The 22,836-nt window shown below is 46.0% G+C and overlaps 1 protein-coding gene across 1 annotated transcript in view; it reads left to right on the top strand.

Moving 5' to 3' along the window:
* Positions 1-2,223: 2,223 nt before the first annotated feature.
* The window catches only part of LOC132954716 (RNA binding protein fox-1 homolog 2-like), a 55,774-nt gene continuing 35,161 nt past the window's right edge, over positions 2,224-22,836 (top strand). Inside the window, 2 exon segments of the mRNA XM_061027362.1 lie at positions 2,224-3,196; positions 14,082-14,132. Of these exon segments, the coding sequence (XP_060883345.1) occupies positions 2,939-3,196; positions 14,082-14,132 (309 nt within the window). The 5' untranslated portion in view covers positions 2,224-2,938.

The raw sequence follows: 22,836 nt of genomic DNA, 5'->3' as shown, positions 1-22,836 counted from the left end.
GTTCAGAGCTTTTCTGATGTAAATCACCTGGATACCCTGACCCTTATTGGCCCTTAATAATAATGTGCACAAGCATACGGAGGTCAAAGAGGAAGTTCATTTGAGCGAATTCTATTTAATAAACTACAACAAAACCTTTCAGAAAAGCACAGAGCATCCTCAGGGACAAACAGCATCCAGCCCCAGCTCCATCCAGGCTCCACCCTGAGACACCACAGGCCAGAGATCCACCCACAAGGCCCGCTTCCACAGCAGCTTCTGTCCAGCAGATGTTCACAGTGAGAGAAATGTCTCCTCTGGGCTCCCGTAGTGTCAGTCTGTGAAACAGGCGTCTGTGTGGAGTGATGTGACCTCTCTGCCACACAGAGAGAGAGAGAGAGAGACGCACAGAGAGAGAGAGAGAGAGAGAGAGAGACAGAGAGACACAGAGAGAGAGAGAGAGAGACAGAGAGAGAGAGAGACACAGAGAGAGAGAGAGAGAGACACAGAGAGAGAGAGAGAGAGAGAGGGAGAGAGACAGAGAGACAGAGAGAGAGAGAGACGCACACACAGAGAGAGAGAGAGAGAGAGAGAGACACACACACACAGAGAGACACAGAGAGAGAGAGAGGGGGAGAGAGAGACACACACACACACACACACACAGAGAGAGAGAGAGAGAGCGAGAGAGAGACAGAGAGAGAGAGGGAGAGAGAGACAGAGAGAGAGACACACACACACACACACACACACGCACAGAGAGACACCGAGAGAGAGAGAGAGCAACACACACATTTACACATCATAGTCGGCCTGAAGTGACAGCAATCATTTGTTCTGAGGCGGGCAGGTGAAGTGGAGGAATTAGTGCAGATTGGTGTGTGTGTGTGTGTGTGTGTGTGTGTGTGTGTGTGTGTGTGTGTGTGTGAGAGAGAGAGAGAGAGACTGTGCATGTGTGTATGTGTTAAAGCAGAGACATAATATTATCTCTTTAAACATTTTACATAATTTCCTTTTAATGCATTTTTTTAAGAAAAGCATTTTACAAGACAGAATTGTTTTTTTTCCAGAGGTGATGTGAAACCCTCTGCAGATGCTGTGTCTCACACGGCCACCAGGGGGCGCAAGAGCATAAAGAAAACATTACTGCAGCTTTAACCATTATTTAAGAATGAACCACAGACTGCAGGACTGAGATGCTGCTGCTTTAGTTTCAATCATTATTATTTTAACTCAATATTTTATTTCCATTCTTGAAGCTTGTGTGCATCAGGAGGTATTTTTAAAGATAAAACCAAAAACCATATACTTTAAGATCACGTCATTGGTCGTGGATATTCTCTTGTAACTCTGATCATTCCCTCAGGTGTAGATATCGAAAGATATTTTCTGTATGCTGTGTCCTTGGAGACTGATGTGTGTGTAAGTGTAATTTAAATAAACTCAATTTACCTACTTAGTATTTTTTTTTTATTTTTTTTTTACAATTCTCCCAGCAGAGTCTATTAAGTTCCACCAGGGGGCGCACACACATTAAAAACATGACTGCACTGTAAATCATTCCTTATAATATATGTATAAAGAGACTGCAGACCTGAGCTTGCTACCCATTCTTTTAAATTTCATATTTTATTTCTTACGTTGCCTACGTTAGCTTTACGCTTCAAAATAAGCTAAATATACATATTAAAATATTATTTTTTAAATAAGGCAATAGACATGTGACGAAGAATTCGACAAGTTCAAATGAATAAAATATAAAAACGTTTGTATGAGTAATACAGTAATAGTTTTTATGCGCATGCTCAGAAACTTTAACTGAATATATTGTTGTTGTTTTTTTTTAAAAAACATTTTTTATTTTATTTTATTTTTTTTAATTTTTGGGTGGGAAGAAATAATTTTGAATAATTATGTTGTGTCTTTTCGTATCATTTGAATGATTTAAACCCATTTGAGAATAATATTCTGCCTTATTAATTTAACATGATGTACTTTATTTATTCCTCTCTGTCGTGACGTCACGCAACACATTTAAGACGCAGTTGGATGATTTAATTTTTAAAATATGTATTTTGATTTTAAATCTTTATGTCAGTGTTGGAAGCAGTATATTTATGTAAAATACAGCTTATCATAATGATTAAATTAGTGTTTCTGGAGGAGGAGGTGGAGGAGGAGGAGGTGGAGGAGGTGGTGGAGGAGGTGGTGGTGCGTTCAGGGGAAAAAGCAGGAGAAGGAGACGGAGGAACCGCAGACCTCAGACCAGCCCACCTCACCTCACCGTCCGCTCTGACTGCTCCCTGTGCCCGTGAACGAATCCGACCTCGGATCAGCTCAGCACACTCAACACCGACTGGAGCTGAGACCAGACCAGGAGGGGGGGGGGACCGTGTTCAGCCAAGTCTGAACGCCAAGACACATCCACACAGAAGCGGAGCACTGCGAGGGAAAGGGACGGTGTGAGGAGAAGGAACCACTGGGAACACTGGTGGGAACAACAGCCGGGATTCAGGCACTTTTTCAGCGGCAGGGAGAAGCGAGCACTCACCGGCCCCCCGTGGAAGCAGAAGGAGAAGTAACACGCCGAGCTAATTCCCAACATTTTCTATCACTGGCGGCCACATTTATAAAGACAGAGCTAGCGGAATGTAATGCTAGCACGCTAGCTAATGGTAGCTAGCTAATTAGCTTCATCCAAGAGTCAGTCGGACGTTTGATCTTTATCACAAACAGGTCACTGCTCTGCCTTGATTTACTTTTTTATTTCATTTAATGGGAAAGCCATAAATAGTGGGAGTGTTTTTTTTTATAACCTTGGTGTGGTCATAATGTTCAGTCTCGAATAGCAAAAGAAAAGTAAGACAATAAAGAGAGGAAAGCCGTTATTGGGGGAAATTAGCTAAAAAAAACGGATAAATCACAAACAGACTTTTTAGTAGAGACTGCCTGCCGTCCGATGTTAATGTCGACCGACGTTGCTTCTATAATGCTGCCCGTTAGTCGGGGGATAATGGACCGAGAAAGGGACATTGACACAGCCGCCGGACCCCTCACGAACCCGGCCGGGGGGCCAGCAGCTGTCCGGGGGATGAAGCGAGGAGACCCGGAGCCGGACGCTCAGACAGCCGCTGCCCTGACTGACCTGCCCGGGGCGGAGTGCAAGAGACCGAGGATAGACGGGACCGGGGGTGTTGTTGTGGGTGACATTGGACAGGTAAGGAAAAGGCGATGTAAACATTTGAATGTGTCTCTCTCACCTCACCTGTGCACCGTTTTGTTTCCATCTCAGCTTCATTGTGAGGAAGTCTCCTCTGCCCTCCCCCTTTCTTCCTCCTTTTGTTCCCCAGCATCAGCAAAGCCTGAAGATGGTGATAATATGTTTTAATAGGCCTCTCTTTTTTTTTTTTTTATCATCAATACCCATAACCATGTCTTATTGCACCATACAGACACACATTTAGTCCAGAAACAGGCGGATTCAGAGGCTGTGTTGGTGGTTTAATACTGCCTCCGAGCTGCAGCATGACCAAGCCAGACAAAGGTAATATGATCCAGGCTCCATAGCTATGACAGGCAGCAGCACAGCAGAGATCAGACCCACTCATTAAGTCCAACACTGCTGCCTCACATGTCACACTCTGTACTCTATTTTTTTATTTCACACATCACATGCATGAAAAGACTCGGGATCGTTGATGTTAACACGAAGTGAGTCATCACATCAAACCCTGATTCACACCGCATGTGCCATTAATCGTTCTGTGTGTGTGTGTGTGTGTGAGTGTGTTTGTGTGCCGCCCCCCCCTCCTCATCTTGATTGTCGCTAGGTGTTAAAAGAGAGAGGCAGACAGGGATTGGGGGAGGGGTCACCCCCAGTGAAAGACAAAGAACAGAGCGTTTCGGTGAAGGAGCGAGGGGGCTCGAGGGGGGCTCTCCTCCTTACCTCGGGGTCTTCCCTGCTTTCATGACTCGACTGCTGAGACAGCAGAGCATCGGCGGCCTTTTTCGTGCCTCTGAAGGACTAATCTGAGTATATTACTGTACACCAAAGAGGGGGGGGGGGCTGCTGAGGCCTGGGGTGCACCGCTCCGGCTCCCTCTGCCTGGTTCTATCACTATTTATTCCTCTCTCTGCACGCTATTCTTACACCTACACACACATGCTTTGAAGTGTCCGTAATCCAGCAGCACGGAGGGAACATTTTTAGCTGACGCGTTGTCTTTTAAAGCAGGAAAAACAGCACTAACAGCGGCTGAAGGGCGGGCACACTCGGTTTGAGGTCGTCCGCAGGTAATTGAATCCCGGGGAACTGGTCAAATACTTTTAATTGGCTGCGAGGCCGACCCGTTGCAATGACAAATAGGTCCTGTGTAAAGCCAAGACACACACACACACACACACACACACACACACACACACACACACACACAGACACAGACACACACACACACACACACACACACACACACACACACAGACACAGACACACACACAGGGTGGATGCTGATGATGGGGAGAGGTTAAAGCCCCGTCGGGCAAACATGATGTGACAAAGAGCAGCGTGGCGTTGGGGGGGGGGAATTCTCTGTGCCCATCAGTCGTATTGATCGCTGAGCACTGGGGAGGGGAGAGGGTCAGGGTGGATACAGGAGAGAGTGATGCATGGGTGGATGGAGGCAGATTGAAAGATGGAGAGAGTAGTGGACAGAGGGAGGACATATGAGGTATGCTCTCTCCACCTGCACTGCATTGTTTCAGCTTCACAGTTCCTCTCATGTCACACATCTCTCTCCTTAATCCAAAATAACTAAAAATAGCGTAAGTGCTATTTTCGTTCACTACGAGGTCCTTGTCGACCACATTTCCCTCATGCAAGGTTATAAAGGTTCATTAGAAAGACTGACTTTCAAGGCTGCAACACGCAGGCAGCAAATTTGTACAAGTTATGCAATTACAAAAACTCACGCTCAATTGTAGCGCCCCCTACAGGCCTGGAGTGCTTCCTTTGTGATAACTACATTTGTGGTGTAGTGTTTTTGATCGTGCATCATTTATGTATTTGCAGCACGTTGTTCTGGCTTCCTGCTGCCTGTTTTTTGTATTTGCATCTTGTTAACGATACGATACACTTTGTTGTCCCCTTGAGGGAAATTTGTCTTGGGCTCGAGTGCTGCACACATTCAGCTGCATCCTCAGTAGAGTAAATCATTGGAGATGCACCGATTGTGAAAACCAGAGCCGATAGTGATACTTCTTTGTAATGATCCCGTTCTTTTTTTTTTTTTAAAGTGATTGATGAGATTTGATCGGAGTTTGTGCAACAGGCCACTTTCTCTAAATCAGAAGCTATGTGAAGTAGCTTGTTGGGAATAAATTGATGCAGATGTACATTAGTTACAGACAGCGCTGCGTGCAGCATTACATCATTGCTCATGGGTCGATTTTCATCACCAGAGCCGATGCTTCCCTGCACCCCTAATCCTGCTGTTGTATTTGTATGCAGATCCTTTCTTCCTCATACTTCATGTTTTGCAGTGTTGAGTATCTGCATGCCAGTCACTCCACAGATGCAATAAAATAACTGAAAAAAACAAAAAATTCACCTGCTTGGTATGGGAACATTGTTACCTAGGTCTGCATCTGATTGGTCAAACATGGGCATGCAGAGTGTGAATGCTCGGTGCATGTGAATGATGATGAAAGTGTGATTTATCGTGCAGCCTTAGATTGGATGGACACATTACTTGCAGGAGGGAGGGCACTCTGAGGCCTGGATGGATGGATGCAGGGAGACATAAAGGATGGAGGCAAGGAGAGAGCGGACAGAGAGGGAATCGGAGCCATTAGTTTGCATCCATCAGGGACGGCGATAAAGGATGAGAGGGAAGTGATGGATGGTATGATCAGCTGGGGGGGAGAGATAAGCAGGAGTGCAGCCTCTGAATGAGGATAGGGAATTGCATAAGAGCGTATTCAAAGGGTATAAAAAAAGAAAATGATTCTTGGAGCTAATGTCAGCAAGTCGGTCATGTAAGGATTGGATTCAATACATCATTCTTTGGGCTCTTTTTTTATTGTCAGGAAAGCTGAAGAGAGATGGAAAGGAGCTGCAGCCGTTTTCCATAAGAAGACAGAGGCAGCAGATTTAGAAACAATGCAAATACAAAAAACGCACACAAGAACAGCGCCCCCTACAGGCCTAGAGTACTTCCTCTGTGATGACTGGTGATGCAGTCTTTGTGTATTTTTTTAAGTGTTTGCTGTTATCGTTGTTTTGCAGGCGCCCGTCTGAGATCTGTAGCCTCTGTACATGGGGTTGCACAAACTAACCACTTGTCCACCGGTACCCTGAGATGTGTATTAGTATTTTAATGGGACTGTTGAAAGCAGGAAGTAGTGGGAGTAGAGCGAGGATGGCACGCAGCTAAGGCTCTCACTAAATGCACTCAGACATTAGCGTACGGTTCCCTCTGCTAGTCGCCCGCTGACCTTCCACGCTGACTGTAAATCAGGACTGTAATAATACATGAGAGTGCACCCTCCTCTCCCTTTTGTTGCTCTTCTCCCTCCCCCCCCCCAACCTCACACAAACTGTAGACCCCTCCCCCCCTGCTCCCCTCTAGCTGTCCTCTGATTTCTCCCCCCTCGAGCATATTTCCAGATTGCTAATTGACTCTGGCTTCACAGGCTTTTTCAGTGTGCCAGAGAGGTAAACCGCCCCCTCCCTCCCCCCCTCTCTCTCTCTCTCTCTCCCATCACTCAAATCTTTATAAAACCCTTTTTTCCTCCCATCTCCACACCTGCACCTCCTCTCCTGTATTCCCCTCATGTTTCCTCCCTTTCTCCTTCAATTTTTCCATCCCTCATCCGTCTCTTTTTATTCTCCCTCCACTCTGTTGGCAGTATTGATGTTTACCCTCGAGGCAGAGCCGCGGCCCGCTCGGTTGCTGCGCGGCCGGCCACACACTTTCTAACTCTCTGTGTGTGTGTGTGTGTGTGTGTGTGTGTGTGTGTGTGTGTGTGTGTGTGTGTGTGTGTGTGTGTGTGTGTGTGTGTGTGTGTGTGTGTGTGTGTGTGTGTGTGTGTGTGTGTGTGTGTGTGAGCCGATTTGTCCTATCGTTGGCAGTAAAGAGGCTTTGTGTGGCGCTAACGAGATCAAAGCTCATTTAGGAGAGGGCATTAACCAGACTGATCGCTTTAACGGGCCGGAGCAGTGGGAGGGGGTCAGACCAGGAGACAGATCACAGACATCAATTTTTAAATCATTTTTAGAGTGAAAAGTTGTGTTTTAGACACTTCTCTCTACACGCTGCATTTGTTTCTGTAATAAAAAGTTTGTAAACCAGAACTCTGACATTTTGAGGAAGGATGAGGTTTAAAGAAGGGAAGTGCTGAGGTGCAGGACGGGTCAGACCTGTGGAGCTACAGGTTCATTAAAGGAGCCTTTTAATCCTTGTTGTTTTAATTTAACATCTTCTTATTGAGCTGCACTCCGCTTAAACAGCCGGGGGCTAAACTCTTTTTAATGTTCTTTTCTGTGGTGCAGCGTGCAAAGCTAATGATCGCCTTTTAGGAAGTTAAATCTTTAGTAAGTCGACCAGGTCTGAGCACCGTGGGAACTTTACGACCTCGCATCAATAAATTCAGTATCAAGTCGGATCCTGACTGAAGAACTCTCTCATCTGTTTGGATTTGGAAAGTGTCAGAGTTCCTGCTGAGCATTAAAGGAAGAATGTGTGAGATGCTCCACATAAATAAATCATAAAGTCTGTCCTGTGTAAATGTGTCTCTGAGTCATGACTGTCTACAATGAGGGAGAAGCTCGAGTCCCGCTGGCTGTGTTGTTGTCAGAGCCGTGTTTACATGGACGGGACGGCCGGCTCCTCCCCTTGTGTATAAAAGCTGTTTTAGTCAAGAACTAGAGAGAAGAAGAAGAACATACTCACTGATTATTTGGATGTTAGTAAGAGTTTTTAGATCACGCTCATTCTGTGTCAGTTTACATGAAATGTGAAGCTACGAGCTAACTAAAGAGCGCTAACATTAGCATGCTAACACAACAATGTGAAGCTACGAGCGAACTAAAGAGCGCTAACATTAGCATGCTAACACAACAATGTGAAGCTACGAGCTAACTAAAGAGCGCTAACATTAGCATGCTAACACAACAATGTGAAGCTACGAGCTAACTAAAGAGCGCTAAAATTAGCATGCTAACACAACAATGCAGGACACAGGTGATAGCAGCTCGAGCAGAGGACAAGTTTGACGGCCGCTTTCACTAAACTCCTTCATGCAAACTCGAGTGGAGGTGTGTCTCTGGAGGTGAGTGAAGGCTTCAGTATGGAGGAGGCGTGGCCTGATAGCAGTTTGTTTTGGTGTCATGGTGGTGCTCAAAGGAGACATCTCCTGAGATACAGAAATGTCAGGTCAAAAAGTTGTATAATTAGCATAATGATTTTTGTTTTATTGTGGATTCACCTGCTATGATAATCCACAGTGATTGTTTGATTTTTACTGGAATCATATCGAAGTTTAAAATCCTGGTAATGTGTCCCAGTACAGAGAAGGCGTGTATGTGTGTTACAGTGTGTGTGTGTGTGTAACTATTCATCACAGAGGGTCGTATGTTCCTGTTCCTCTCACGTTCTGGCTGCTGCTGTTTAATCATTTCTTTTAAACTTTGCACAGCGCTCCACTCACTCTTGACTTTTGAACCGGCAACGATAAGCTCAGAAAGAATTCCCCACACAAAGTTGCTCAACTCATATATTCCCAGTCTCCCCCTCGCCCGCCCTCCTGCCCTCGCCCCCTACTCTCTCACTTTCACTCTGTTTCTGTGTTTGTGTTCGCTCAATTGAATTCACCGTGCTTTATTGGCACAAGCATGAGCGCCGGATTGCCAAAGCAGAGAGGCGTAATCAGATTGAAGGCTACATTCATAAAAAGCAGGAAATTGAATACAGCTCTCTCTCTCTCTCTCTCTCTCTCTCTCTCTGGTACAGCACGCCGGCTGCAGCTCTTTAACATGACACTCGCATGTTAACTCTCCCTTTATGGTCATCATGTCGCCACCACCCCGACCCCCACCCCCAACCCGACATGCCTCCTCCCCAAGGCTGCCCCCAAACTGTCACATGTGCTCCCGTCTCCGGACTCAGACGCAGTGAAATGTCAATCCACCGCTTCACTAACACAGAGTCATCAGTGATACGCTGCTCCTGTATTATCACAGCCGCTACAGAGACTCAGAGAATAATGACATTTTAGAAGTGAAAGCGTTCTTGGATACGGCCTTGAACGCAGCATCGTCATAAAATGCCCGATCGAGAGGCCGTATCTACAGTTGTCCTCCCCCCAAAAATCCCTCATTTTCATCTTCAAAACAGAAACCTGAACATCACAGATACAGTTTACACTAGGGGTGCAGAAATGCAAAATTTTCTCTAATCGATTACTATTCCCTAATGTATATCACTTCCAGTAATATTAGATCATAGCCACAACTCCTAGCTTATAATAATATCTAGTAAATGGCTAAATGCTAATGCTAGTTGTTGTCTGACCAAGCAGAGCCATAAGGAAGTCAATCATGTTATGAAATTTTAAACAGATTCTCCTTGCTCGTTTTGTTTTTTTGTCAGTTGCTGATCGATCTAGAACTAATGAAATATTAATAACCATCAAACTTACAATCTTAAAAACACAGCAGTGTGACGTTGTAACAGCGTTTGGGCTCAATGGCCACCATGTGAACATGGTCGCTCACATCTCCCCTTTGTGACCTCATCTTTTAGCCTTGATTTAAATGTTTAAACACAATGACGGACCACTTCCATCTCTTTAAACTTAAGTTTGCTTTGTTGAGTTTTTGGGGGTTGATGCGGACATTGAGCCAAAGATTTAAAGAATCTCCGGCTAATACCACTTCATGGATATTTGGTTGTCTTTGTTTGGGATCCTGTGAAGTTTGTGAGGATATTGAAGAGTTATTGGTGTGGTAGTTTTTCAACTCAGCTGCCCTTCAAACTTTCTCTGTAATTTATCAGAAAGTTTCTGGTTCTCGTTATGAGCCTGTTTTTGGTAGCAGTTTGGGATTCTGACTCCATTTGGCGATATGATTGAGACCATAATAAAGCCAAGCGACGGCTCAGTCCACCTCCTCAGGCTGTTCTGTTAGGGATCACTGGATGCTCGCAGCTACCCCCCCTTAATTACCCCGCTCAGCCCCCCCTCCCCCTCCATGCGTCCCCCTCCCCTCTCACCATCTGTTGACCTCATGTCATTTTTTGCCTTCCTCCACCACGGCTGCTCCTTTTTCTTTCCCCTGCTCCTACCCGTTTGCTCCACCAACTTCTTCCCTTCTCCTAAAATAGCAAGGCGAGGAGAGAGAAAATAAACAAGAGAGACGCCCTTTTGCTTTTTCTGAGAGGGACACGGGGGAGAGAGCGAGTGTGTTGATATGTTGTGAGTCTTTGCTTTTGCTGATCCCTGCCAGTGCTGTCTGAAGGGCCTCACAGTCAGCCAGCCGGCGCCTTCAAAGGCTCGCAAACTGTATGGAATTAACGTAATGGAAAGTTGCAAAAAGTGCATTTAGCAAAGCCTGCCTTTCAACCTGGACGGGCTTAGTGCGGCATGCAGTTTCTATTTCTTTAATGGATAACCATTGCACGCAGAAATGTGTGAGCTTTTTGTACGTCTGAAGACTTGCAGGCTTGACAAACGCTTTAAAGCAAAGGCAGAAAGGCAAAAGGAGTGTGTGCGGGTGCTCCTGTGTGAATAAACAAGATTCCCTTAAAACTAGGTATCAAGTTCAGACCCTGAGTCCCTTCCCCCACCCCTTAAGAAAATATAAATCAGACGGCATTCTTTGCCTATTACTCATTGTTTTCCGTTACGCAGACGATTCACTGCTTTTAATTTCTAGTCCCTGCTTTGGCTTTGACCATTTTATTCCCCACATTCCTCCTCCTCCTTCTCCTCCTGTGTCTGCCCATCTTTCTCTTTATTTTCATCTCCTTCTTTTCTCCCCTCTTTCTTTGCTCCCCCTCCCTCCCTCCTTCCCCCGCCCCCCCTTCCTCTCTTGCAGACAGATTGATTCCAGATGTTTCTAAATTCTTCCCTCGCTCCCTCCCCCTGTTCTTCCACGTCAACTCCTACTCCTCCTCTTTCTCCTTTTCTCTTTCTTCTTTCCACTCTTGTCCACTGCAAACCAAAGACTGCTCTATAATTTGGTGGTTTGGGTATAATTTTGGTTTAGATTTCACTCACATTCCAGTTTTTCGTCAACTTTTTTGCAGCTAGTGCTTCGCCTCCTTTCTCAGACGTGATTAAAAACTCTTGTACTCCAGATTTTATCACGTTTAACTGTATTTATGTACATCGTAGTAATGCGATGTAAATGTTCAAGTGAAGTATCAGGCTCCAGTTTTGAAACCACATTGTGAGGTCAGCTGTGTTAAAAAATGCAGTACAGTGCTCCAAACTCCCAGCATGCCTCTCTCTGTATTTGAAATAGAGATTTCTCATTCTGGTTGACATTGCCCAAGGCTTTTGCAGACTTGAGATCCGTCTCTGAAGTGCCTCCTTCTCAGTCTGCGCCTTGCTGGTGAACACAGTCAGTACTTTGCTGAGTTTAAGCCTTGACCGTTTCCCCGTAAACGCGGCACACCAAGCAGAGCGTTCCCCCTGGGGACGAGGCACGAGGGGGAAATTGGTTCCAGATGAAACAGGAAGTGGAGAGTGCAGACAAAGAAAGGGCTGTTTCAGACAGAGGGGGGGGAAAGGAGGACGGGCCCCGAGTTTGGACACAAATACTCACAGGGAGTCAGAGTTTACTGCCCGTGGCATCAAAAGAAAGAAATGTTCCTCTCTTATTCTTACCTTTTCTCTACATATGGGCCTTTTTTTTTTAACCTTGACTCTCCCTTTGTCCTCCTCCGTCTAGACAAGAATTCCCCTTTCTCATTCGTCCATACATCATAAACACATCTGGTTTTGATATTAGCAAACACATCTGTGCGTCCTACTCTCACGCATATCTGAAATGAAAAAATCAAACGTTTCTCGTTCAGCTTTGGTGACTGTTTAGACCAAGATTTAAATCTCTAAGGCTGAAAAATCTAAAACTGGAGTTCTTCTCCCTGCATGCAAACTGGAGGGTGAATTTTATCTGATATTAAAATGATAGTTTGGGTTTCTGTGAGTGTGCTTTTCTGAGACACTCATTAATAGTACAATGTAGAGGTGATAGCAAGCTTATCATCACTCTTTGAAGTAGCCAGCTAGAGTTTCTTCTTCTTTTAGCCTCCTCCTCCTTTCAGCCTCTGCTTGAAACAGTTGGTTTCTGCCGTCCCTTGCCCTCTTTCTTCTGATTGGCCAGCTATCTGGAAACCCTAAGGGGGGGGGCAGAACGCTGCAGGGCTGCCAGGTGAGGGCTGCTCGCCAGTGCTGGGAGAAGAGGCTTGAAGCAGCCTCATGAGATACTTGGTTTCATATCGGGGAACTATGGCGTGATTTGCAGAACGAGCCGTTTAGCGCCCTCTGCAGACTCATCCCGCGTTTACCTCATGATATGAAACTTTACCCACGTCTCGTTTGGACAACCAGGATGGTAACACTATATAAGAGTTTAAGAATGGGAATCAGCAGAATAGATATACCATCCGATCCACTGTGATCACATCGAGCAGTGGAGCTGCAGCACTGTCTAGTGGCCGGAGGCTGCATTACAGCTTAGACGCAACATTTAATTTTAAATGTTCATTTTAAATTCCATTTACACTAAATTGATTAATTAATAAAGTGTAAAGTTATTTTTTAGCAGATTGTTTCACTACCTGTTGACTTATCCCTATGACATCATGATGTAGAATCTGTTAAACAGATTAAGTTAAAAGGAGTGTCATTACGTGGTCACTGTGACCCTCGACTCACTCGCTGGCCCTCGATTGACTGGATGAATACTTATGTGCAGCTCGAGGTCAGGGTCAGGGAGTTTAACCTTGTTGACACTCGTCTTCAGAAACGTCTCCTCCTCCTCCTCCTCCTCCTCCTCCTCCTCCTCCTCCTCCTCGTTACTGTGGCATCACTCGGCCCACACTCGAGCTGTTAGCTGAATGGATGAGTTCACTCAGGCCCAGAGGGCAGCGAGTGGATTTAAACACTTTATCTGCTCCCTGCTCCCAAAGATGAAACGTAATGAAAACATCAGCAGCTCCTCAGACTGCCACCCCATCCCCCACCACATATACACGCACACATCTTTCTTTTACCCCCTCAGACCTCCTCCTCCTCCTCCTCCTCCTCCCCCCTCCTCCCTCCTCGTGCCTCGGCATGAGTCTCACCATGCAGTCATGTTTTCTCTGCGAGGCATGCCAGCAGGCTCAACTGTGCCGGTGTCATCTCTCTCACTGCTCTCATAATATCATCTCTTGCTTTATTTTCCCCATTGTTCAGCTCCTCCTCCTCTTTTTCCTCCCCCTCTTAAACTTTAGTTCTTAATTTCTCCTCCTCCTTTTTCTGCTCCTCCTCCTCCTCCTCTAACGAGTGCTGCTCCTGCCGGGGTAAAAATTAGTAAATCATGGAGAGAAAAGAGGGGAAGAGGGACAGAAATAATCTAATTAAAAGTAATTACGGAGCAATTAACCACAACACTAGTTTCTGGGGCAGGGTCGGTGAGGGATGGGGGCGCTCACCCTCTGCTGCTGGATTCTGATTGGTCGGTTCACATGAATATAAAAACTCTCCTGCAACGGTTCACCGAGCATCCACACTGACTTTTAATTTAATTTACTCCTCTGTCGTTTTGTCTTCATGAAGGTGTCTCTGTCCCTGTTTGAACTTTGGAGCCTCACTTAGCCACATTATCATTTTCTCCGTCATTTTAAGCATTAAAAAATATCACAATAATCACACAAAACATTTAAATAAATCCTCTTATTCCTTCTGTTTTCCCTCTCTTTGTTTATTCTGTGGATGTTTTTCTCCGAGAGTGCATTTCACCCATAATGTAAAAGTTTGCCACTGAAAAGCTGCATGCACTCATATTCAAAAAGCCACTTACACGCCGCTCTCCTCTCTCCTGTTGTCTCCTGCAGAACAATGAGCCGTTAAACCCTGGTTTCCATGGATACCCACCTCACAGTCAGGTAAGACACTGGTAACTGCGTGCAGACCCTCTGCAAAAAATACAAGTGAAGTTCATGGTAATAGAAAGGAAGAAATCCTACAAAGGATATGTCCTTCATTAATAGTCTGCATATGTCCTAAAAATACTAAAGTTTCTCTGATGGTACCCTGATGGTTATGAGCGAGTGTGCTGGTCAATGCAATGAGACGATGACTTTTATTATCCCTCTGCAAGTTCTACTACACTTTCTTTGTGGCTGAGAGAATTCAAACCACAGATTTTTGTTGTTTAAGTTGCTGCAAGAGAGAGAGACAGAGAGAGGGAGAGAGAGAGAGCGAGGAGGAGGAGAGAGAGAGAGAGAGCAAGGAGGAGGAGGAGGAGGGAGAGAGAGAGAGCGAGGAGGAGGAGGAGAGAGAGAGGGTGAGAGGGAGAGAGAGAGAGGGAGGGGGAGAGAGAGAGAGGGGGACAGAAGGAGGGGAGAGAGAGGGAGAGAAGGAGGGGGAGAGAGGGACAGAAAGAGAGGGGGAGAGAGAGCAAGGAGGAGGAGGAGGAGGGAAGGAGAGAGAGAGAGGAGGAGGAGAGAGAGAGAGAGAGCAAGGAGGAGGAGGAGGGAAGGAGAGAGAGAGAGGAGGAGGAGAGAGAGAGAGAGCAAGGAGGAGGAGGAGGAGGGAGAGAGAGAGAGCGAGGAGGAGGAGGAGAGAGAGAGGGTGAGAGGGAGAGAGAGAGAGCGAGGAGGAGGGGGAGAGAGAGAGAGAGGGGGACAGAAGGAGGGGAGAGAGACAGAAAGAGAGGGAGAGAGAGAGGGAGAGAAGGAGGGGGAGAGAGGGACAGAAAGAGAGGGAGAGAGAGAGAGCGAGGAGGAGGGAGAGAGAGAGAGAGAGGGACAGAAGGAGGGGGAGAGAGAGAGGGGGACAGAAAGAGAGGGAGAGAAGGAGGGGGAGAGAGGGAGAGAGTTTTAATTTGTTAAAAAACTAAGGAAAAACATCCTAATAACAGAATATGCCGTCTGTAAATCAGAGGTGATTGCAATGTGTGTGTTTGTGAGAGAGAGAGAGAGAGAAGCCAGCTTATGCATGGAACCAAATCAACTGGCTCCGCCCCTTTCTACCTGAATGTATCCTGCATGGGGAGAGAGACCAGGTAGCAGGAGGAACACTAAGCACTGTGACGGAACATAGGAATAAAATAAGACGTCTGAATGGGTCATAATATAGACGATAGATTTATAAGAGTATAAACATTACAACACACCCTGTTATGATTGGTCAACAAAGGTCAGCTATCAACAAAACATCTCTTCTCCTTCTTCTTGTCGGAGGAGCCACGCCTCGTCCTGCGTCTACCGCTAAACGGCGAGGTCAGCTCAGGCATCATTATGGAGGATAATTGTGGAGTCTGCTGCGGCCCCGTGGTGTCGTTTAAATGACGGCGTGAAAAGAAGTGATGAAAGCTATTCTTTTCAAAAGGGCTTGACCCCCCCATCAGAAAAGAAACTAACCAGCGTCTTTAAGCCGAGCTGCTCACACTCGGCGGCGTGCAGCAGCAGCGTGTCACAGTATCTGTCCCGTCCTCTCACACTTTCTCTCTCTCTTGATGCCTCTCGCTCTCTGAGTGTCTCTCTGTGCATATTGCTCTCAGTAATGAGTGCGCAGGGTAGCCGACTTCTTTCTTATCTACCTCCGAGCAGCGGGGCAGATTGTGTGTGTGTGTGTGTGTGTGTGTGTGTGTGTGTGTGTGTGTGTGTGTGTGTGTGTGTGTGTGTGTGTGTGTGTGTGTGTGTGTGTGTGTGTGTGTGTGTGTGTGTGTGTGTGTGTGTGTGTGTGTGTGTGTGTGTGTGTGTGTGTGTGTGTGTGTGTGTGTGTGTGTGTGTGTGTGTGTGTGTGTGTGTGTGTGTGTGTGTGTGTGTGTGTGTGTGTGTGTGTGTGTGATCACTGAAACTCCATTAGAGAGAGAGGTTTCTGTATCTGAGAGCTTGAGTGTGTGTGTGTCTTCTGCAGCTTGTGTTTGGGATGTGCAGCTCTCTGGCAGTGCCACAGGAGGGGAGTGTTGGCCTGTGAGCCTTATGCCCCCCTCCCCATCTCACCCTCCCTCCCCCAGCCTCTCTTCCAACATCACATCATGGAGGATTCTCACAGGCCTCATCCTCTCTCATTTATTCTTTATTTTCCTCATCTTGTTGCTTCCATCTCACTCTGACTGGCTTCAGCGTCTTCTTTCTCTGACAGTGCAAAAGGAAAGAGGACGGTTCATTTTCTTGCTATTTTAGTTTCCTTCCCACTCCGTCCATGATTGGAGCGTTGTCCTCACAACCAAACATAAAAGTCTGGTTGTGAGGACGGGGCAGAGAAGTGGAGCGGAGGTGAAACAGAAATGGAAGCGAGTTATTTAAAATGACTTGCCTGCAGGGCGCAGAATCATCCAGCAGTCAGCCACACAGTTAGCACACGCTGCTCGCCTGCCTGTAAGACAAACACCTGGGCAAAAAACACACTTGTGATCTATGCCTGAACTCCTTGCACTGCACCGCTCTGCATTTGTTTTATAAATGATTTAGACCCTTGTCAATGCACACCGCCCCCAGGCACACACATTACGAGCCTGCTGCAGTCTCTGCTGGTTAGGATGCAAACGCAGCTAGCCTCGCCTCGCTAACAAAGCAGGATTGGCTCATTCGCCCCGCTGCAGCACATTTGTCTTGGTAATGCTTCTGTCTGGTGTTATGTATGCATGTTTGAACTGCCTGCAGGTCTGCTTGTGTCAATAAGAGTGTGTTAAACGGTGACCGGAGCCTGTGGGTGCGTGTGGACGCTCTCTGTCGGGGGTAAATAAGTGCGAGCATGTGGCTGTTCTGACCCTGAGGGGGCTGCACATGTCCAGTTTGGTCTGTTTAGGTCACAGAAACAATCAGGGTTAACAACATGGACACAAACACACAGAAAGGCTGCACACTTCCTCTCATGAAGTCCACTACGGTTGTCAACATGTTCCATACTTTGATACTTTTAAACGATGCAATCTGTGATTTTAATGATCAATGGTTTTGAAAAGTGCTTCCAAAAAACTAAATCTGATTCATGAGACAGGTGCCAAGGAGAGGAATGTTGGCGGGCAAACTCCTGCACACTCTCTCTGTATTGCATAAAATCATTGGTAACATTTTGTTACTGAAAGGTTTTTTGTGCAGTTCAGACAGCATGCAGGAATTTACCTGCAACTTTTGATCATTGGAATCAAGAGGTTACCCGATCTTGTGTGTTGAGGACTTCTGCTTTTGTTGCCGTGGTGTTGAGACAGAAATCATATCATAGTTTTAAAATTCTGGTATCAAGACGACCCTAATTTAAACTGTTTAACGTCAGCGCAGTTTTTAACCTCCTTTGCAATTCTCCTCCAAATGATCTGGATTAATCTTATAGAAAAGTAAAATCCAAGCGATTGATTCTCTGCATCAAAGGAACAGTCTCTGGTCTGAATTAGCTGATGAGCATTTGATCGATTTATCCCCAAAACTTTGATGCCTGAATACATCTGTGTGTACATTAGCACATGTGTTTGTGTGCGACTGAGCGCGCGCATGTGTTTATCGCAGTGTTCAGTCTGTGTGCTTAATCCTCAGATCATCCCCTATTCATCCTCTCATCCTCCTCACTTACAGCCCTAATCCTGTCATCCCTCGCTCTTTTTTCACCCAGCCTTTTATCCATTTATCTCTCCATCCTGTTATCTCTCGCTCGCACCCTCTGCGTCCCTCTCTGTCCCTGCATCCCCCTTTCAGGCCCAGTTCCCTTCTTCTGTCCCCCCCCACCACCACCACCACCACCTACTCCAATCACTTATTCTGCCCTCCTCCCCATCCCCCCCTTCCCTCTGGACCCAGTTCCAGGCAGACTCAGCAGATGTCTGAAAGCTTGGCATCAGGGCTTTTTTTTCCGCAGAGTTCAGTCCCTCCCAGATGAAAATGCGGTGCGAGGAAGGAACTGCACTCTCATCTCTGGAAAAATTAAGCGCCTCCTAACAATACAGAAGTGGGGGAAAGAAGGAGCCAAAGCCAGAAGAAGAAGAAGGCGCACTGCAGCTTGATTCTGCTTCATGTTCAAGTTGAGCTTTAGATTCTTGACTCAGTTTTTGTGAGACTTCTTCCTTCTGCAGAGGAGAGAGAGGGAGATCTAGGAGCCTTCCCACGCAGCCAGCTACCTATCTGGCCTACCTTCCTACCTACCTACCTACCGCTGCTTTTTGGAGCTGACAGGCTGCCACGCAATAAATAAATCATCAAAAAAAAAGCTGCAATGCAGTGAGGGTCGTGTTCCTGTTCTCTCAGGCAGCCAGTGCGTGGAGAAAGAGACAGCATCTTCTTTCTGTTTCTTTTGTCTCTCCGGGGGGTTTGAGGAGGCAGCAACAACAGCTTCATGTAGACTTCAAGCTAGGTGGCTACACTGAGAGGATTGATGCTTTGACGGAAAGGAAAGGAGGGACTGAAGCTGAGAGGGAGGGAAAGTTTTAAAAAAAGAGGGCGGGAACAAAGGAGTGTGTGAATTACAGAGCAAAAAAGAGAAGAGAGAGAAAAAGAGGCGAGAAGACGCTCGGGCTGTCAGGAAGGAGAGAAGACAAAAAAAGGCCCGAGGGGGATCAGAGGAGCAGGGCCCGGTGGAGTCGACCAGAGGAGAGGAGGAGGAGGGAGTGACAGGCGGAGCATCGCGTGCCAGAGAGAAGTGGAAGAAGGGACACCGGCAAGAGGAGGAAGAGGGGAGTGTACGAGGGAGAATTTGAATGTGTGAGACAGCCGTGGACTGAAGGCATCGTCGGCTCATGGTCTTAGAGCACAGACAGAGGAGAAGAGGAGGAGGAGACGTGGAGACGCACAGGGAAGACAGCGAGAGGAGGAGGAGGAGAGTGGAGAGCTGGTCAGCAGTTGTTCCTTTAGATCAGACCATGATGGGGCTCTACTTCCCTGCAGTGCTGCCGGTAAGTTCTCTGAGTCGGTGCACATGTAGAATGCTGCAGGAACAGAAGAAGAGAGTTAATGATAATGATTTGTTTTGCAGCAGCAGTGTTTCTCTCTCTCTGTGCTGTTTGATGGTAAATCCTGTTCTGGCTCTGTGCGTCTTGGCCCAGGTGAGGCCTGTCAGATACTTGGCAGAGCTTCAGGCTAACAGCGAGGCTTGCTCCTGCAGCTCTGCTCCTTCTCTTTTTTTTAACTCTTTTGGTCGATGCATTTTGAGTGGACTTTTCTGTTTTCTATCCTCTGAATGTCGGGATTGAAAACCATGATGGACCTAGACATGCATGAATGTTGTGCAAGAAAATATGTTGCAATCCTGTTTTGTTCTTGTTGAATTTTTGCAGGACAATTTAGTTTAAAAAAGGGGATTTTTCCCAATCGTTTGGGTCCAGAATTTTTTATTACGATTTTGGCCCTAAAACTTCTCAAACAAACATGTCTCCCTTTATTTAACTGAACGGATGTACATGTTTGATTTTTAAGTTCTTGTTATTTTTGATAATTATATTCCTGTTTCCTGTTTTCTTGAGCTGCGAAAAAATTAATAATAATAATTATAATAATAATCAATAAAGTTTATCTTTATCTTTACGTCGAACTTCACATTTGTGTCAGTTGATTTAAATCAACTCTTGACACAGAAGCTCATCATGTTTGTTTGTACATCGATGTGTAATGGATGGAAGGGTTGTCACAATATCAGATTTTTAAACTTGGAAACTAAACAATCGATACCTGTTTGATACCACGGCTTCAAAAATAGAAGTCCTAGTCACCCCGTGTTCGGCTTCTTCTTGTTTTTCAAGACCAAATATTGCAGTGAACACTCAGGGAGCACACTGACTAAAACATTATCAAGCATCAGGGTACCGATTTGTTGCAAAGTATTTTAGACAGAGTGCTCTCTCTCTCTTTCCCTTGCAGCAGCTTTTGTTTTTCCTTTAATATCAAGTTTTGAAAATGTTGCAGCCTAACTAGCGAAGGTAATTTTAGCATGTGGTGGGCGTGTCTGTGCTACTTCAGGAGCTCTGTTCTAGCTTGTCTCGCTCTGCTGCCTCTGGGCCTGAAGGTTGGAAGGAAGGAAGGAAGGAAGGAAGGAAGGTTGGTGTGTGTGTGTGTGTGTGTGTGTGTGTGTGTGTGTGTGTGTGTGTGTGTGTGTGTGTGTGTGTGTGTGTGTGTGTGTGTGTGTGTGTGTGTGTGTGTGTGTGTGTGTGTGTGTGTGTGTGTGTGTGTGTGTGTGTGTGTGTGTGTGTGTGTGTGTGTGTGTGTGTGTGTGTGTGTGTGTGTGTGTGTGTGTGTGTGTGTGTGTGTGTGTGTGTGTGTGTGTGTGTGTGTGTGTGTGTGTGTGTGTGTGTGTAGGGGTGACGAGGAGGAGGTACATGCTGACATGGAGAAGCAGCCGCTGCCCGAGCTGCATGTGTTGACTAAACATGCTGACTGCATAGTGTCATGTTCTATATCATGTAAATATGTGTGTGTGTGTGTCATGTCATGTGCACAGAGGGTGGAGTATTTTTTTTATTTTTGTGGTCAAGCGTTTCAACGTTGTCATTCAAGCTGTCCAAGTAGTTTAGACTTCATCTGTCCCCTGAGTGAGAGAGACAGGTGCCAAGGCACAGTTGTTTCAGCACACACACACACACACACACACACACACACACACACACACACACACACACACACACACACACACACACACACACACACACACACACACACACACACACACACACACACACACACACACCAGTTGTTGCTCTTGTATGCTTGAGAACACATATTTGGATACGTACCAAAAATCTACTCACTGCGTTTACAAGAGTTTTATTTTATTGAACTTTATTCTTTTTATATTTTTGTACCATTTTCATCTTTATTGATCGGACAGCTGAAGAGAGACTGGAAATGTTGGGAGTAGAGAGTGGGGGAGGACATACAGCAAAGGAACGGGGGCAGGACATGAACCCACGCCCGCTGCGACGAGGACCACAGCCCCCCCCCCCCCCCCCCCCCACACACACACACACACACACACACACACACACACACACACACACACACACACACACACACACACACGGGCTATCTGTCACCTCTGCATCTTATTTTTGATGAAATATTTGATGAAAGACCCGACAGCAAAAACTAAAAGATAAAGTCAAACTGAAGAGAGCAGAGAGGAGTCAGACAGATAGAAGAGGAGGACAGTAGAAGAAGCAACACACATATGATATAAAATAAAAAAAGGAACATTTAGATATGAGGTAAAGCAATACCAAAAAAAGAGAACTCAAAACTGCCTCGATCCTTTTTTTAAGACTCTGAAAACTTGACCTGCAGCTCAACAGAACGCAGCCTGGAACCTTCTTCTGAATCAAAGCTGGAATTATCATAAATATTTTAAACACAGAGGTGTTTTTTTTTTTTTTAAACTCTGAGTTGTGTCACTTTGTAGAAAGTTTTTTTTTTTTTTTTCCCATCATGCCTGCTCGGTAAAGTCCCTGTTGTTGTTTTCTCTCTCTTTCTCCCTCTCTCTCTGCCCCCTGCAGGCCACAGCAGCTGTTTGCTAAACTCTTAATTCCCCTTCAAACAGAAAACACCCAAAGGGGACGTGGGCGTTATTTCCATGTGGGAGTGAACTTTACACTTTAAAGGTGACACATCAGCAGTCGTAACTCTCCTGCGTAACATGTATACAGTACTGTTCTTTAGGTTTGTTGACACTCGACACGTCTCTGTGCTGCAGGATCCACAGTGATAAACGGCCTCACAGCTTCTCCACATGTTGTACTCCAGATGGTTTATAAATCAAAGTCATTTAAATCGTCTTTTTCAAAATAAATTTACATTTTAAAGTCAACAAAAGTGGACCAAAGTTCTGCACGATCAAACATAAAAACACACAGACCAGTCTCGATTAGCATCCTGGGATTACAGCATTACTTTAAAGGAGCAGTATGTAGCTCTGACACCTAGTGGTTAAAATGGGTACTGCAGTCCAAATTCTAAACATTGCAGAGATTAGTCTCCCCCCGCCCCCCTGCCTGCCTCTATTAGATTTTCATGATGATTCTGCAGAGAGAAATATGTTTGAGTCCTGCTTGTTTCATGTTGCATGTTGAAGGACAAAATAAATATTAAAACTTGGAGATTTTTAGGTTTTTTTGTTTTCTTGCTAGAAATGATTCAGAGGGAAGAATCCTCCTCTGACTTGTCAACATGATGGGTAAAGATGGTGAATATGTTTGATTTTTAGGCTGATGGTTTTTCTAGGCGGGTCGTGATCGGGGGGGACAGCGTGGACGTGTCTCCAGCTGATGTGCTGATTCTCAGAAGTTGTGTCTTTGATCGTCTCCGCCTCGCACGCTTTGAGCCCGTCTGTTTTCATCTCTACATCTTCACAGCTGAACGGAAACATGTCACAGTGTCGCTGGTCGTCTGAGAACATGTGTGCACGCTCGCTCAAACACTCCTTATCTCCTCTGTGTGTCTGTGTGTACCTGCAGACCCTCGCAGGTGTTGCATCATCCCTCTTACCCAGCTGCTTAGCCCCCAAGCCCCGAGAGGAAAAGGTGTCAAGCTGAGCCGCCGTTTCACTGAGTGACATCTGAGTATTCAGGCAGCCGCCTCGCTGTTCCTCCTCTCGAGGAATTTACACAATCCACACCCAGCTGTGTGTGTGTGTGTGTGTGTGTGTGTGTGTGTGTGTGTGTGTGTGTGT

The sequence above is a fragment of the Labrus mixtus genome, chromosome 20 (assembly GCF_963584025.1).
Source record: "Labrus mixtus chromosome 20, fLabMix1.1, whole genome shotgun sequence".
NCBI lineage: Eukaryota > Metazoa > Chordata > Actinopteri > Labriformes > Labridae > Labrus > Labrus mixtus.
Note: the sequence above shows the minus strand (reverse complement) of the source record. Positions and strands in the feature narration are given on the sequence as shown.